The sequence below is a fragment of the Manis javanica genome, chromosome 17 (genome assembly GCF_040802235.1).
Source record: "Manis javanica isolate MJ-LG chromosome 17, MJ_LKY, whole genome shotgun sequence".
NCBI lineage: Eukaryota > Metazoa > Chordata > Mammalia > Pholidota > Manidae > Manis > Manis javanica.
The window spans coordinates 5,124,352-5,139,226 of record NC_133172.1 but is presented as its reverse complement, the minus strand read 5'-3'; the positions used below and the strand labels follow the sequence as shown (position 1 = coordinate 5,139,226).

The 14,875-nt window shown below is 51.3% G+C and overlaps 1 protein-coding gene across 2 annotated transcripts; it reads right to left on the bottom strand.

The window, feature by feature from the left end:
- Positions 1-2,027: 2,027 nt before the first annotated feature.
- Positions 2,028-13,742, bottom strand: SIGLEC5 (sialic acid binding Ig like lectin 5). Of its 2 annotated transcripts, XM_037025912.2 has the most exons (9): positions 13,471-13,742; positions 13,011-13,391; positions 12,512-12,790; positions 12,252-12,296; positions 11,485-11,742; positions 11,109-11,396; positions 10,801-10,900; positions 10,004-10,085; positions 2,028-2,933 (listed from the first exon to the last, which is right to left on the bottom strand). In XM_037025912.2, the coding sequence occupies exons 1-9, from the start codon at positions 13,505-13,507 to the stop codon at positions 2,646-2,648; spliced, it is 1,758 nt and encodes a 585-aa protein (XP_036881807.2). In that variant the 5' UTR covers positions 13,508-13,742; the 3' UTR covers positions 2,028-2,645. The 2 variants fall into 2 exon arrangements, 1 of the variants encoding a protein (XP_036881807.2); XR_012126643.1 differs by lacking the exon at positions 2,028-2,933 and having other exon boundaries at positions 10,038-10,085; positions 10,801-10,982.
- Positions 13,743-14,875: the final 1,133 nt, after the last annotated feature.

The following is a 14,875-nucleotide window of genomic DNA, read 5'->3' as shown; positions in this document are numbered from 1 at the left end:
AGGGGTGTGCTGGGAAGGGGAGGGGACTCAGAGTGACCCTTGCCAGCAAAAGTTGTTGGGTGACCTTACCAGGCTGGGTGACTCATTACCTCTGAATACAGCCTCTCAACCAGTCTTCTGAGATACTTCCAGCCTTCGTTTGGGCTGAATCTGGACGTGGCGTAGCACCAGGTGCAGGAAAGGACCGCACATCATGTTCTCTGTCATCCGGAGCTCTGTGACAGTACAAGGAAGGGATTAGAATGCAAGATCAGGATATCCACCCACTGGGCAGTGAGGCGGGGAAGGGGAGGAGTCCGACCCAGAGGAAGTTTTCTGCACCAGGTTGAAAGTAGAGTCAGCCGAAGGGCAAGGAACCCAGTGGGCTATGCAAAATGCTCTGTGTCTCTGAAGCTAAGTCCCGTCTTCAGGGGAAACTGAGAAGGGGCGTGGGTGTCCTTTGACCAGCACCTCTGTCTTATAGGACAAGGTCACCAGTCCCATTCCCCAACCCTGTTACCTCTGCATCTGAGACAGGTCAGAGGTCTGCCCCCAGGGGGCGCTCCATCCACCGGGCCAGCCCTGGGGAGCTCCCCCACGCCCGAAGGTTGGCGCTGTCCATGGTTCTGGAGCATAGCTGAGCTCTGGGTTCAGGAAACCCCCAATGCTGCTAACAGGCCCCAGTCCACAGGCACAAGGTCCCGAGCCCTAAGGCGGGGCGGGGGGGGCTTCAGAAAGGCTGGGTCCCTCTTGGTAGGAGTCAGAAGAAGGGGTGGGAGTGGGCTGGGCTCATCTCTGTGCTTTTACATGTCTTGTTGCCTTAATGTTCTTTTGAACTTGTGCCAGCCTGGCTAAGGAACAGGAAAGAACAAGGTATTTTCTGAGGTTCCAGGTTATGCCGATGCTGTGGGCGCTCAGCGCGCACTGTAAGCAGCAAGTCTGTGCTTGACTCTCCCCTGGGATAAAGGATTAGGAAAGGGATGGTCGGTCACTGGACCTCCCCGCGTGCCAGGCTCAGGGCTGCTCCTTTCTATATATTGCTCCACTTAATCCTCACGACCAATCCAAGAAAGGGCCGTTTAACAATTCTCATTTAGCAGAGTGGGAAATTGAGACTTGATGTGATTGGTGACCTTCACAGGGTCTCACATCGTTGATGTACATTTGGGGGTATGACACCATAGAGTGCGCCCCTGACTAGCTACACTGGTCCCAGAAGATCAGGTGATAACGCAGTAGGCAGGTGTTTGTCTAAAAGGGATAGAGACGTTCGGACAATAATAGTCCAGGGCTGATGGCGGCAGCAGAGAGCAGAAGAGACCCCCGCGGGAGCGGGACTCCAGACCCATCAAGGTCTGTTGCCGAGGACCAGCCCCCACCGCCACCTGCTGCTGCTAGTGGACACAGCACGCAACCTTGGTGAAGCGGTGGGCTCGTCAGTATTTGCCACTGGACTGTCCCTAGAAGAGGACGTTCCTCCAGTGAATTTTGGCCCATGTTTTCTTTTCCAAAGGTAGAAGGGAGGTCATGAAGGACTTTGAATGCAGGGGCTGATGCCCGGGACATGTCCAAGGCCAGGGAGCCACGATGGGGTTGCACAGGAGAGTCAGGGTCAGCTCTCTGGCTGTTGTTAAGATCCCCATGGAATGAGTGTGAAAATAAGTAAAGGAAACCTCATTGAAAATGGATAGTAAGGCCCTGAGGGGGGCGCTCTCGCGCACGTGCCACTCCAGCAGGAGAAGGAAGACCACTCTTATCTTGACAAGGGAGAGCACTTTTCATGGGATTTCATCTGCTTTTAAGAGAAAACTAGAAAGATCCTCCAGCCCAGCAGCAACGCACTAACCAGGGCCGGCGGCCAGTGAGACGTCCACAACCTTGAACTCCTGTGCTGCTCCAATGAGCTTTTGCTCAAGACAACCCTCCTCAACCTCCTCCTCAAACCTAATAAAAGCTGACCTTCCCTTTGTCCCTTCGGACCTGTCTATGGCTTGCCACTGTTTGCTTGTCTCAAATTGCAAGTCCTCAGCTATTCTCCAGTGAGTTCATTTTGCTAGTAAAATAACCAAATAGTTTATTTTTTAAGGTTGACACCCATAAATGAGATAGGAAAGGGGCCTGGAGGTAAGGAGGTGAAGGAATGTGCTGCAAGAACTGACACGTGAAAGTGGGGCAGGGAGATGACGCCCGAAGATTCTAAGATGCCCCATCCTGAACTGAATGTCAGCTGAGGGGCTGGTCTTTTCCCGGGGAGGCTTTGACGAGTTCTGGGAAGGAGACTGACGCCAACAAGATGGCCTGCTGACCCCCAGCCTCAGGAGGACTTGCAGCAGGACCTTTCTGTTCAAGGGGGAGACCACGCTGTGCGACAGGGCCTCTGTTGCCTCATTTCTGAGTGTTGATCTCTTTAATGCTCACAGCCGCGTCTGAGGCAGGATGCTTGATCACTGGCTTACAGAACGGGAAACAGGTGCTGATGGCTCTGCCTTCGGGGGCACGGGAGTCTGCGTCTGAGCCCACGTCTGCTCTCCCTGGCGACGCTCCGACTCCCGCTAATGCCCGTATACTGCCACCAGGGTTCCTCAGGCCCCGTCCACTACCCCGACTTCTCCTTCCCCCGTACGTGCTGTGCTTCCTCCCGCCAGGACTGAGCTCCAGGCGAGTCCTCATTTGTTCATCCTAATCTCTGAGTACTCGGTGGTGCTGGGGGCCTCCTGGTCCCCAGGCTCCCTCGGCTTCTTCCCGGGAAAGCTGAGGGAGGCGTAGTGGACCTCCTGTGGCTCCCCCGAGGAAGGGGTGTAGGGGACCTCCTGTGGCTCCCCTGAGGAAGGGGTGTAGAGGACCTCCTGTGGCTCCGAGGAAGGGGTGTAGGGGACCTCCTGTGGCTCCCCCAAGGGAGAGGCATCCCCAGCTTGGTCTGGGGCGCTGTCTGGCCAGGGCCTTTGCCTGGAACCCTGAGTAAAGGGGAGAAAAGAGAGTCAGAGTAAGAATAAGGCTGGCGTGGTCCCCAGGGGGGAGCTAGACTGACGCGACACTTATTCATTTACCCTTTTATTTCATACACATTTCCTATGAACTCAGTTATTCGCTTATTCTTTGAAAAATTTGTAATACAACAACTGATGAAGCCATAGTGAGGGCTTACTAATTGTACTTGATCCCCGCAAACACCTAGTATGAAAGATGCCGTAGCACCATTATACAGACGGGGAAGCTGAGGTGGGGAGAGGTGAAGTGACCTGCCCAGGGCTACTCATCTAGTACATGGGGAGCCGGCAGTCAAGCCCAGGCCAGCGTGTTCTTGGCAGTGTCCCCTGTGCCAGGCCCCGGGTGAGGGGGCGGGCGGACTGTGGGAGACAGACAGGCCCTGGCCTCAGGCAGCTTACAGTCTGCTGGCAGGACCCAACTGTAGATAAGTAGGCAAAGCACATTTCTAACCTCCATGTGTGTCATGAGACATGCAGAGACCAGAAAAGAGAGAGCAATTCTGGATCCTGGACCTGGGTTCCATAAACCAAAAATAGAGCAGAAGCAAGGACCCAGCAAAGACGGTACCAGACCCTGGCAGGCAATTCCCTGTCCTCTCCCACATCTGCCACACCCCTCCACCATCAGGCCATAGAAAAGGGTGTTAAAAGCTGTCAAATAAGTAGCTCAGAAAGGGGGGAAGAAAAAGGAATTCCAGGTTAGGATAAAATAGTTTTGCCATGCCAGAAAGAACAGAACATTGGCCAGAGATGCCCTATTAGACATCACCAAGATGCCCTGACCACGTGCCAAAGTGGGGACCATAAGGACGCGTCCATTCACAGCCTTACCATATATAAAAAAAGGACTAAACTGAAATGCAGCTCACATTAATAAACAGAAGGCAGTCATATTCATTCTTCCGCTCAATACCTCTTTGCTGAGTGCATGCTATGAGTCAGGAGCCAGTCTTGCAAATGGGGACGTAACAGGGACTGAAACAGCACAAAATACCTGCCTTCATACAGTTCCTTGTGCAAGAGGAAAAACTAATATAATAGGAATAACAGCTGTAATCAATACCCCCATGAGCAAGGCACCCTTCTCAGCACTTCTTGTAACAACCCAGTGAGACTAGCCTACCGGTGGTCCTATTTCCAGAGTGAAAACAAAGAAACAGAGAGCTTAATTAACTCATCCCAAATAGCTCAGTAAAATACATAGCTGTGCTCATTCTGTGCCAGAATGAAAACCAGAGATCTGGAAAAAGTGCCCGCCTTTGTAGAAGGTGGAGGGAGAGGGAACCAAGAGATGGGAAAGCATAGTAACACTTTTTGTTAGGTGTAAGGCAGAGATATTCATTATTCAAATGAGACACGAGGAAACGAACTATTCAGAAAATGGAACCCGTGAATGAACCAACGAAAAAGGTAAAGCAGGAGAAAGAAACGCATGTGAATCACAATCAGCACAGAGTGAATGAGACAGAGGTTGTCAGGTGGGATTTAAAAACCTAGTTATGCTCTCTATAAAAATCACTGCTGAAGCATAAACAATAATTTTTGGGGAAAAAAGGATCAGTAAATATTAGGCTCCTTCCTAACCAGTGACAGACTGGTGTATCTCTATTAAGATCCAACCAAAAGGACTTTAAAGCAAAAAGTATCAATAGAGATATAGAAGATTACTATGCATGATAAGATGTTTGATTAACTGAGAAGGTCTGATGCTTCTAAAATAGACGTTTTTTAATTTATAAGTGCATCAACTATAAGAAACATTTGATAGAGCTACAGGGAAAAAATTTTAAATATGCTATGATAATGCAAGATTTCAACATGCCTCCCTCAATTATTGATGGGTTGGGAAGACCTATTTGTAAAGATTTGGGTATGAACAACACAATTAACACACTGGCCTATTGAGCTTACATAGAATTTAAGAAATAGAAAATATACATTCTATTTAAGCACAGAGGAACTATTCACAAAATTCATCACACACCAAGCCACAGATCAAGTCCCGACAAAGTTACAAAACAGAAGTCATAAAATCCAGGTATTTGGCCCCAAACCCAATCTAGTTAGAATTTAATTATGGAAAGACATTTTAAAAATCCCTATACCTGTGGTATTTTTTTAAAAATCCAAAAGGCCTTAAGATTCAATGGGGTTTTAATAATATTTAGAACTGATATTAAAATAGTCCAGGTAGGATGAAATTAGTGTTTTGAGAGAACTTTGTCCATAAATACTTTTATAATGAAGAAAGGGTGCCATACATTAATAAGCTAAGTGCCCAGCTTAGAAAGTTGGTGAAAAAAACACCAGAATAAAGCCAAAGTGAGTAGAAGGAAGATGCCTAGGTACTGAGAGTAAAAATAAGTAAGGGAGAAGACAAAGAGGGATAAAACTAACAATCCCAAAAGCTCATTTTTTTAAACTAACAATAAAATAGGGCAAACAATGAACAAAATTTGCTTGGAAAAAAAAAAGTCACAAATAACTAGCTAGTGTCAGGAATATGAAAGGGGGAGGACTCCTAGTTAAAATAAACATTATAATGTTGAGAACACTACCTGTAACTTGTTAAAAAATCCTAGAACTTGTTATAAGGACGAAGCAAAACTGAAGGAACAAAACAGCAGCAGACTCACAGACAACAAGAAGGGACTAGTGGTTACCAAAGGGGAGGGTGGGGAAGAAGGGAGGAGGGGATGGAGGGGTATTATGATTGGTATGCATGGTGTGTGGAGGTCACAGAGAAGACAGTGCAGCACAGAGATGACAAGTAGTGACTCTGTGGCATCTTACTACACTGAGGGACAGTGGCTGTAATGGAGCATGGGGGGTGCACTTGATAATATGGGTGAATATAGCGACTACATTGTTTTTCATGCGAAACCTTCATAAGAGTGTATATCAAAGATACCTTAATAAAAAATTATTTTTAAAAAAAATCCTACAAGTTAGGTGAAACAAACAAATGCCTAGAAAAATGCTCACTAAAAAACACACCAAATGACTGACATTAGAGAAATTGCATACGGGGACAACACTAGGCCCAGAGATTTTACAAATGACACCTATTAATCATTCAAGAAACAGGTCATTCCAATTTTATACACTGTCTTCCAGAGACTTGAACAAGCGAGAATGTTCTCCAGTTCCTCAATATTATCTTGATACTCAAACAAGCAAGCAACCGGCCCATTTTACCCCCGCAGACAGATGCCTAAATTCTCAACGGAAGACCAGCAAACGGAATCTGTTAGGGTGTAAAAATGCATATACAGATCATGAACCATGTTTTTCTCAGGAATACTAGCGTGGTTTCATATTAGAAAATCTTAAACTGTCACTCATAGTGGTAACACACTGGCGGCGGAAGTGGGAGATGGGGGGTGGAATTATATCAGTACACGCATTTGAAAAGTTCAACAGAAGTGTATGATAAAAACTTCAAGTTATTCAATGATAGGAAGGAATGTCCTTACCCTGAGGAAGGTTATCTATAAAAAAAACAAAGCCCTGCAACAAAACCTAACTTAAATGGTATGACTTGGGATGCTCCCCTCAAAAACAGGAGTTAATACAGGATGCCAGGGTCATGGCTTCCATCCAACTTTGACTGGTCTTAGCCAGGACGCTAAGACAAGGAGAAGGAAGTGCTGAGGATCAAAGGAAGAGATACAGTATTGTTATCTTGCAGATGATACGATCATCTAATTTGAGATCGCAACAGATTTGAGATTCTGAGAGACACCCAAGACAGATTTGTGATATTTTTTAAATTGAAAAAAGAACCTATTAAAGATACTCTGATGTCTATATTCACGTTACTAGAACAGGAGAGATTAGCAAGTTGGAAGACTACAAGATCAATACATATGTCACTGCATATTGCACGTTGCTGCATCGACAGAGAATGAGGATGTTTCTCAGCACTCAGCCAGCTGAGATCCCAGAAAAGGTGGGTGTCAGGATGAAGAGAACATTTACAGGGGGGCAGTTTAGGGGAAGCACAATATTCAGCCTCATCACTGTAGGATTGTGAAAGGAGAAGCTGTGGGGACAGATAAAGGAACCAGCTGTTGTTCAAACAATCTGCAGTCACCGTCTGCCCGCAACCCAAGGTGCTACAGGGACTTCTGCTGCCAAATGAGGTAGTCTGAGGGTGCACTTCCCTGTCACTGATTCCGGAGAGTGAGCCATTTGTTGAAATCTGAAATCTCATCAAAGACAAATATATATGCAGGGCAGGCACCAAGCCAGGTGTTTCAGGTTCTGCACCCGAAGCCCAAAAGGACGAGTTGATTCTCGAAGGAAATGACATTACCTTTGCATCAAACTCAGCTGCTGTGATCCAGCAAGCTGTGACCGTTAAAACAAGGACATCCATTTTGTCAGCTGGTATCTGTACCTCTGAAAAAGAACCGTTCCGCAGGTTTATGAGCACCATCAAAGAATTCTCCAGCTACCAAAGTAACAAGGGTCTAAAGGACACCCAAGACCAAGTTGCGATTTTTTTAAATTGCAAAACACATCTTATACTTTTTTAAAAAATGTTTTCATTCTGAATACAGCAGTGAGCAATCAGAAAATTCCCGTTTAGGAAGGTGGCATTTACAACTGTAACACAAACTAGGACTTAGGAAGTAAAAGAACAAATGATGCAAGACCTACGTGAAGAATATGACGTCTTTCTAGAAAACATTACAAATTAAGCCGAGAGACTGAGCCTGCTTCTGTGGACAAGAAGGTCTGAATTCATAAAAAGGTAAATTTTCTTCCCAAACTGATGTTTAGATTCCATGTAATTCCAACCAAAGCACCAACAGGAATATTACTGGGAGCTCGACAAACTGATTCGATCAGTTGAATAGAACAGTAAAGGGCCAAGAGCAGCGAGGACGCTACCGAAGAAGATTGAGGATGGGATCTCGCTCTGTCAGGTATCAGGACTCATTTTTGAGTCTATAGATGCTGTACTCTGTAGTCAGCCTGATTCAGAGACGGTAAATTAACCATTAGGACAGAATAGAGACCACAGCGAGAGGCCCATGCACGTGTAGAACTTCCATGTACTGCGGAAGTGGCAGATCAGATCAGCAGGGGAGGGATGAAGAGGGGCGGTTCTGTGAATTAAGGAAGAACAGATAGAGATCGAACACCGCACACAAAAAAACAACTCCAGGTAGATTACGTCTGTAAACGTCAAAAGGGAGACTTGAAACTCGCAGCTGAAACTATACTTGAATATCCTTCTAATCTTAGGATCAGTAAGATTTTTCTTAAATGAGACCCAGAAGGCACTCCATAGAAAAGACAAGACTGGTGAATATGGTATATTACAAGTAAGCAACTCACTGGGAAAAAGTTAACTTACAACACACAGTAACCACCACTAACAAAAAAAAAGCATAGAAATGTATAAAGCTCCCCAACAAATTTTAAACACCCAACAGGGAAGAGGGCTGCGGATGTGAGCAGGCATTTTACAGGGGAGGCGTTCCATGCCAGTGAAGCCGTCGAGAGAGATTCTCCCTCAAGGGCCATCAAGGAAATGCAATCAATACCATACTGAGACAAGAGACGACACAAAATTGGGAAAACCAAGTGCTGGGGAGGTTGCACATCAACAGAAGCTGATAGGCATAGACGGCAGTAAAAGTGGACACAATTGCCTCCGGAAACCATTTGTCACAACCTGGTAAACAGGAAGATTCACAGGCCCTATGACCTAGTAACTAAAATTTTAAGTACTGCTCAAGAAAAACACTCGTCTGTGAACACAATGAAGCATGAGTAAGAATGTTCATGATAGCGACCTGTGGAAACAACTCAAACGCCCATCAGTACGCGATCAGATCACAGGCATAATCATAAAACGAAATGTTACGCAACGGTGAATCGCAACTGTGCACAACATGGATGGATCTTCACCACACAATGCTGCCTTCTACAAAGCAAGTCCGAGAAGGGTTCACCAGAATGTGATGCCCTTTGCAGGCTGCAGAGCAGTTGAACTAAGCAGGGTATGATGGTTCAGGTATAGGTACCCGTGGTAACACCAGCAATTAGTTAGATTCAGAGCAGTGCCTCCTGGGGACAGGCCAGAGAGCAGATGGGCAGATGGAAGCTCTCGTCAATGTCTCAGTCTTAGGTTGGATGCTGGGCTCACGGGGTTATAACGCAAACAAAGGTGAGTAAGTAAGTGAATAAGGCACGTTCCAGTGGTCACAGCTCGTTCATGAACAGACCATTTGGGATCATTCCGTTTAGGAAAACATGGGCCCAATTTTATGAAAGGGGAGAGGGGTCATGCTGGACAGGGGCAAGAAGATCACAGCCCCTGCCCTCGAGGACTTCACGCACGCGAGGAGCGGGTGGAAACAGGTCATGCAGGGATGTCCCGTGACACGTCCCTCAGGACGGGGCTGGGAACTTGGGGGAGGGAGAGATGGACGCTGGCCGGGAGGGCGATGACAAAGGTGTCCCAGAGCAGGAGACGTGGGCTTAGGAGCCACAGGATGAAACGAGGTGGTCTGGCGGAAGTGGGCACAGGAGGGCAGATCAGGCGCAGGACATGGACATGCAAAGGCTCCAGGCTGAGGGGCCAGGTCCGTCGGAGACACGGGATGGCCAGCGCGGCTGGACCACAGGGCAGGCCTGAGGCCCGAGTGGCCATCAGGGGAGACCTCAAGAAGGCCTTTACATTACTGGCTGAGGGATGTACTGATCTGACTCCCTCAGCAATGGAGCCAACAGAAACCTCGCTGAAACTCCAGACTGGCTGGGAAGGAATCACTTCCGGGAGGCGGTTCTGGCGGCCTGTGTCTGGCAAGCCGGTGAGGGGAGCTCAGGGGTCAGCGGGGGTGGGCAGCGGAGTGAGCCGAGGGGCTCACTGCTCCGGGATATGAAGGGGAAGACGAGAAGGGACGTCCCAGGGTCCACACAGGCGACCGGGCACAAGCAGGCCTGGGAAACGCTGAGCTCAGTCTGGACTCAAGGAACGCACCCCCCCCCCGGGGCCCCTGAGACGCCACGTCACTCACCCAGGCGACTGTCCCCATGACAGGGTCTTCATCATCCATGCCCTCTCGTTTCCTGGCTGCTTGCTTCCTGCGGACTCTTACTCTAAGGGAAGAAACCAGCCTGCTGACAGGGGGGCAGGCCGCCCCGGCACCCTGAAAGATCACCAAGGAGGCATCCAGACCCCGGAACTGGCCTCGGACACCTTCCTGATGCACAGAGAGGACTCCATCCCCCGGATGATCAGAGGCTTGGCCAGCCTGATTTCCATCTGGAAAGACCTCCTTTACACACAAAACTCGCACACAAGTGATCATAGCAGTGTTAGTAGCAATGGCCAAAACGTAGAAATAACCCACATGTCCATCAGTGGGGGAAGTGTACAAAAAAAATGTGCCCCATCCATACAACAGGATACTCATTGGAAATAAAAAGGAACGGAGCACTGACTCCAGCCACCTCGTACATGACCCTTGCAAACATCACACTCTGTGAGAGAAGCAGACACAAAGGGGCACATATTGTATGATTCCACTTGCACAAAATAGAAGAGGCAAATCTAGAAAGGCAGAAAACAGATTCGTGGTTCCCTGGGACTGGCGCAGGGTGACACAGCTCCGTGAACGGACGAGAAGCCACGGGATCATATACTTTAAGTGTATGGGCATCATGTCTCAACAAAGCTGTTAACTCCCCTTCGCCCCAGCCCAAAACAATACTGCCTCTGGATTGACCCTACTCAGCTCCGTATTTCTGGAATGAAGTGACCTCTCGGCACCCTGACCAGCCCTCTCCGGGCTCCTCTGGGACAAAGGCTTACATGCAGAGGTAGAGGAGGCCCAGACACAGGAACAGCAGGGCCGTGACGCCAGCGCCTCCAAGAGCCCCGGGAACCACTCCTGACATGGACACCGAGCCTCCTGCGGAGAAGAGACCCGGGGGCAGCTCACCCCTGGTCCTGTCTCCGGCCTCCTCCTCCTCCCGCAGAGCTCGCTCCAGGCCCTGTGCAGGCACCAGAGGAACGTCCGGTGCTGCCGACCACCCTCTGTCTGGGCCCCGGCCCCGCCCCTAGCTTCTAGGATTGAGACTCCGTTGTCCCTCGGCCTGTGCCCCCAGCAGCCCCCTGACCTGGCAGCAGCAGGACGGCGCTGCTCCGGGCCCCGCCGTGCACGTTCCTGGCCTCGCAGCTGAGTCTGAGGCCGGAGCCGGGCGCCCCGCTGAGCCTCAGGGCGCTGTGGGCCCAGGGCCCCTGGGCGCTGGAGGTGACCGTCAGGGAGGCGTTGCTGTGGTTCCCCTGCAGCAGCGCCTCCCCCAGCCGCCAGCACAGAGAGGGGGCCGGCAGGGCCCGGGAGGAGCAGTTGCAGTGCAGCCCCCGGTCCTCCCAGGAGCAAGAGGGGCCCAGCAGCCGCGGGGGGTCTGTGGGGAGGGGGGAGAGGGCTCAGGGGCACGCCTCCCTCCCCAGGACCCGGGTGTCCTGCCCCCCCGGTGGGGGGCCCACGCTCACGGTGCACAGAGAGGCTCAGAGAGACGTGCTGGGAGCCCAGCCGGTTCCGAGCATGGCAGGTGAATTCACCCCCGTGGCCCAGCTCCACCCGGGGCAGCTCCAGGGTCTCGGTGCTGGAGAAGGGGGTGGTGTGGAGGGCTGGGGGCCCCCGGAACCAGCTCAGCTCTGCAACAGGGTTGCTGTCAGCAGCACAGAGCAGCCGCAGAGCCTGGCCCTCCACGACCAGGAGGGACGAAGTGGTCAGCAGAATCTCGGGAGCTTTGGGGAGAGAGATGCAGAGGAGCTTCGGCGTGCGCTGTGAGGGGTGGGCAGCTCCCATGCCCCCAGGAGAGGGGTTGGCATCTCCCTCTCTTCCCCGCCCAGGGGCTTGCTTCCCTCTGAGTCCAAAGGCTGGGCCTTCACACCCTAAGGATATTGGCCCTGAGTGTCTGGGCCTCACATCCTCGGGGCAGGCCCCCTCCCACTGGGACATGCCTGGACTGTTTGGCCAGTGGAGCAGAGAGCTCACGGCTATGGAAATGCACTAGGTGAAAGGAGCAGACAGGACATGGGGGGCTGGTGAGGAGGAGGGAACCAGAGCAGCACAGGTGGGCAGATATGGGCTGTGACAGGGCATGTGTCTGTGCCCACCCCCAGGGACCAGAGGCGGGCTGGTGACTCGCAGCCTTCTGCCCCCACACCCAATCCCATACAGGCTGTGAGGCCCCCTTCTGCATGGAGGCCGCTCAGGCGCAGCCCAGCCCCAGGCAGGACAAGTTGTTTCCTACCTGTGGCATTTTCCGAGACGCTGATGGTGAGGTTCTGCGGAGAGTCTGGGATAAAAAAACATGGCCCTGCTTCAGAGCTGAGGACCGGCATGGGGGCAGAGCTGGTCCTCTGAGGGGCAGGGGACACTTGGAGGGGGACAGCCGTACTCGCCCACTGGACACTGAGGCTGCCAAGGCTCAGACCACACACCGCTCTCCGCTGCCGTGCCCTCTCCTCCTCTGCGAATGTGCACGCGCCCAGCCACCCCGCCAGCACTCACAGGAGACATTGAGCCAGATGGTCCTCTCCGTGGCCACCTGAGGTCCTTGGAGTGTCACCTGGCACGTGAGGTTGGTGCCATGATCCTGGGGCCTCGGGGTGAGGGTGAGCACTGAGGAGGGGTCAGTCGTGGCGTCCAGAGAGTCAACAGCATCACCCACCCAGGCGACCAGGAGAGGCCCGCCCCCTTCACAGGATTCCGCCAGGCTGCAGGTCAGGTTCGCGGGGCTGCCCGCCTGCAGAGGCTCCGGAAGGTGGATGTCAGGTTTCTGGGTCAGGGCTGAGGAGGAGAGAGGGAGATGCCTGAAGCCCGGCGGGGCGGGGACCCGGAGGGTGACCTTGAGAGGGACCAGTGCCTCGGGGCCTGAAAGGACCCAGGTCCCGTATCCCTTCCGACCACCCCAGCCCCCGGATCTGGAACCAGGCATGATCTGATGCACCACTCCCGTCCTAAGACAGCGGTCCCACGTCCCAGGGCCCTGTCCCGGGCCCCTGCATACCTGTCACCTGCAAATTCAGCGTCTTATCTCTGTAACTGTATCTCACACGCTCTCCTCTCTCCACTCGGAAGTAGTAGGTGCCTGTGTCGCTCCTCCTGGCGTCTCGGATGCTCAGGGAGCAGTTGTTGGCCTCGGGGTCCCCGAGGAGGCGGAACCGGCCCCGGGTCTCTGCCTTCACTGCTCTCCGCTGGTTGTTTGTAGCCACAGCACCGAGGAACAGGCTGTCCCCCTCCCGGTACCAGTAGGCGTAGAGCTCTCCAGCGGGAGCCCACCGACTCCAGGGGTAGGAGAAGGAGCAGTTAACGAGGACGCACAGGCCCTCCTGCACCGTCACCAGGTCCTGCAGGTGCAGCTCATACCCTGAGTCCTCCTGCAGGGACCCTGGGGGGACACAGCGCTCAGCTGCAGCTCCAGCCCCGCCGCCCCCCACTCTGTGCCGCCCCTCCTCCTGGCCACTCACCGCCCCACAGCAGGGCGAGCAGCAGCGCAGTCACCATGTCTGCATCTGGCCCGGGGTCGGGTCCCTGTTGGGGAAGGAAACGCCCTGCATGCGAGGTGGGGCCAAGGAAGCCCCAGAGGAAGCCACGGCCACCACAGGGCTGTGGCCACCTAAAGGGGAACTGGGACACCACAGGCTATGGGGGAGAAACGGGGCTGAAGAATCACCCCGCCTCGTGCCATCCACACAGCAGGTGGCTATACAGGGCACCCCAGAGGCTGAGAGCTTGGACTGACGGGAACCTGGAAGTGACCGCCTTCCAAATGTTTAAGTTAAGAGCCAGGTCACTAGGGGGGCGGTGCAGTTCGAAAAGGGAAACAGGGACTACTCTGGAGATTCAATATGACTCACCCTCGCTGGAACACACAGAACATTCTAGAAGGGAATACTTTTAGATGTACTTAAAACCATTCAAGTGCTAAAAAGAACGAAAGGAATCTGCAGATGCAAATCCAGTGGCGGGTGGGACCTGGGTAGGGAAGGGATGGGGAGATGGGGAAGCGAGTGTTAAAGGCCGTTGGCTCCTGTGGGGCAGCGACTGGAGCACAGGCCCACACCAAACAGGACAGACGTGCAGGGATGGACCTTCGCCCCGTTCAGTGGGGACCCCAAAAAGCCTCGACCTCAGCACAGAAGCAAGTTGGCCACCATGAAGCGAATGAGGGTCCATCTTCAGGGTCTGTGGCAAGAGGTCAAGCGACATGTGGAAAAAACCTGCAGTCCTTCTGCTCTTCCGTGAAAGAAAACTTGACAGGCGTTTCCCCAAACTGCACAATGATCTTAAACGTTTAGAATTTCCCAGTAATGGGTTGTGTGACTGAAACAATGTGACCAGTTTCTTAAACTATAAAAGATGGAAAGAAATGTCAATCAACAGTACATATACATGTATATATAAGATTATAATGCTTCAATAATTATTAACAAATATAAAAATAAAAATAATATGAATCTTATAAATGTTTAATATAATATAGAACAAAATTATTCTCATATAAAGAGTCAAAGAATATCAGTCAAAACAGGTGTGCCAGACACATATTCCAAACTACTGATAAAACTAGTCTCTAATTTTTCTAAGTTCTTGTATTTTCCTTTTGCAATTTGATGTGATGTATTTTCTCATTTCAACACAATTTATACATGCGCCAAATTTTGTATTTCTTTCTTAAGGAGAAAGAATTTGTAGACGCGCCAGGCTCCATGGAACACAGGACTATCCCTGCCCAGGGGCTGGAGGTGGCGGGGCTCGGGGGGTGCAGATAAGCAGTACCAGCTACATCCCAACCCCAACCCCCTCCCCACTCCTCAGCTGTTGCAGGCAAGATTGCCTTTGGGCAAAGCAGGATCTAAAGACAGCAGGCTT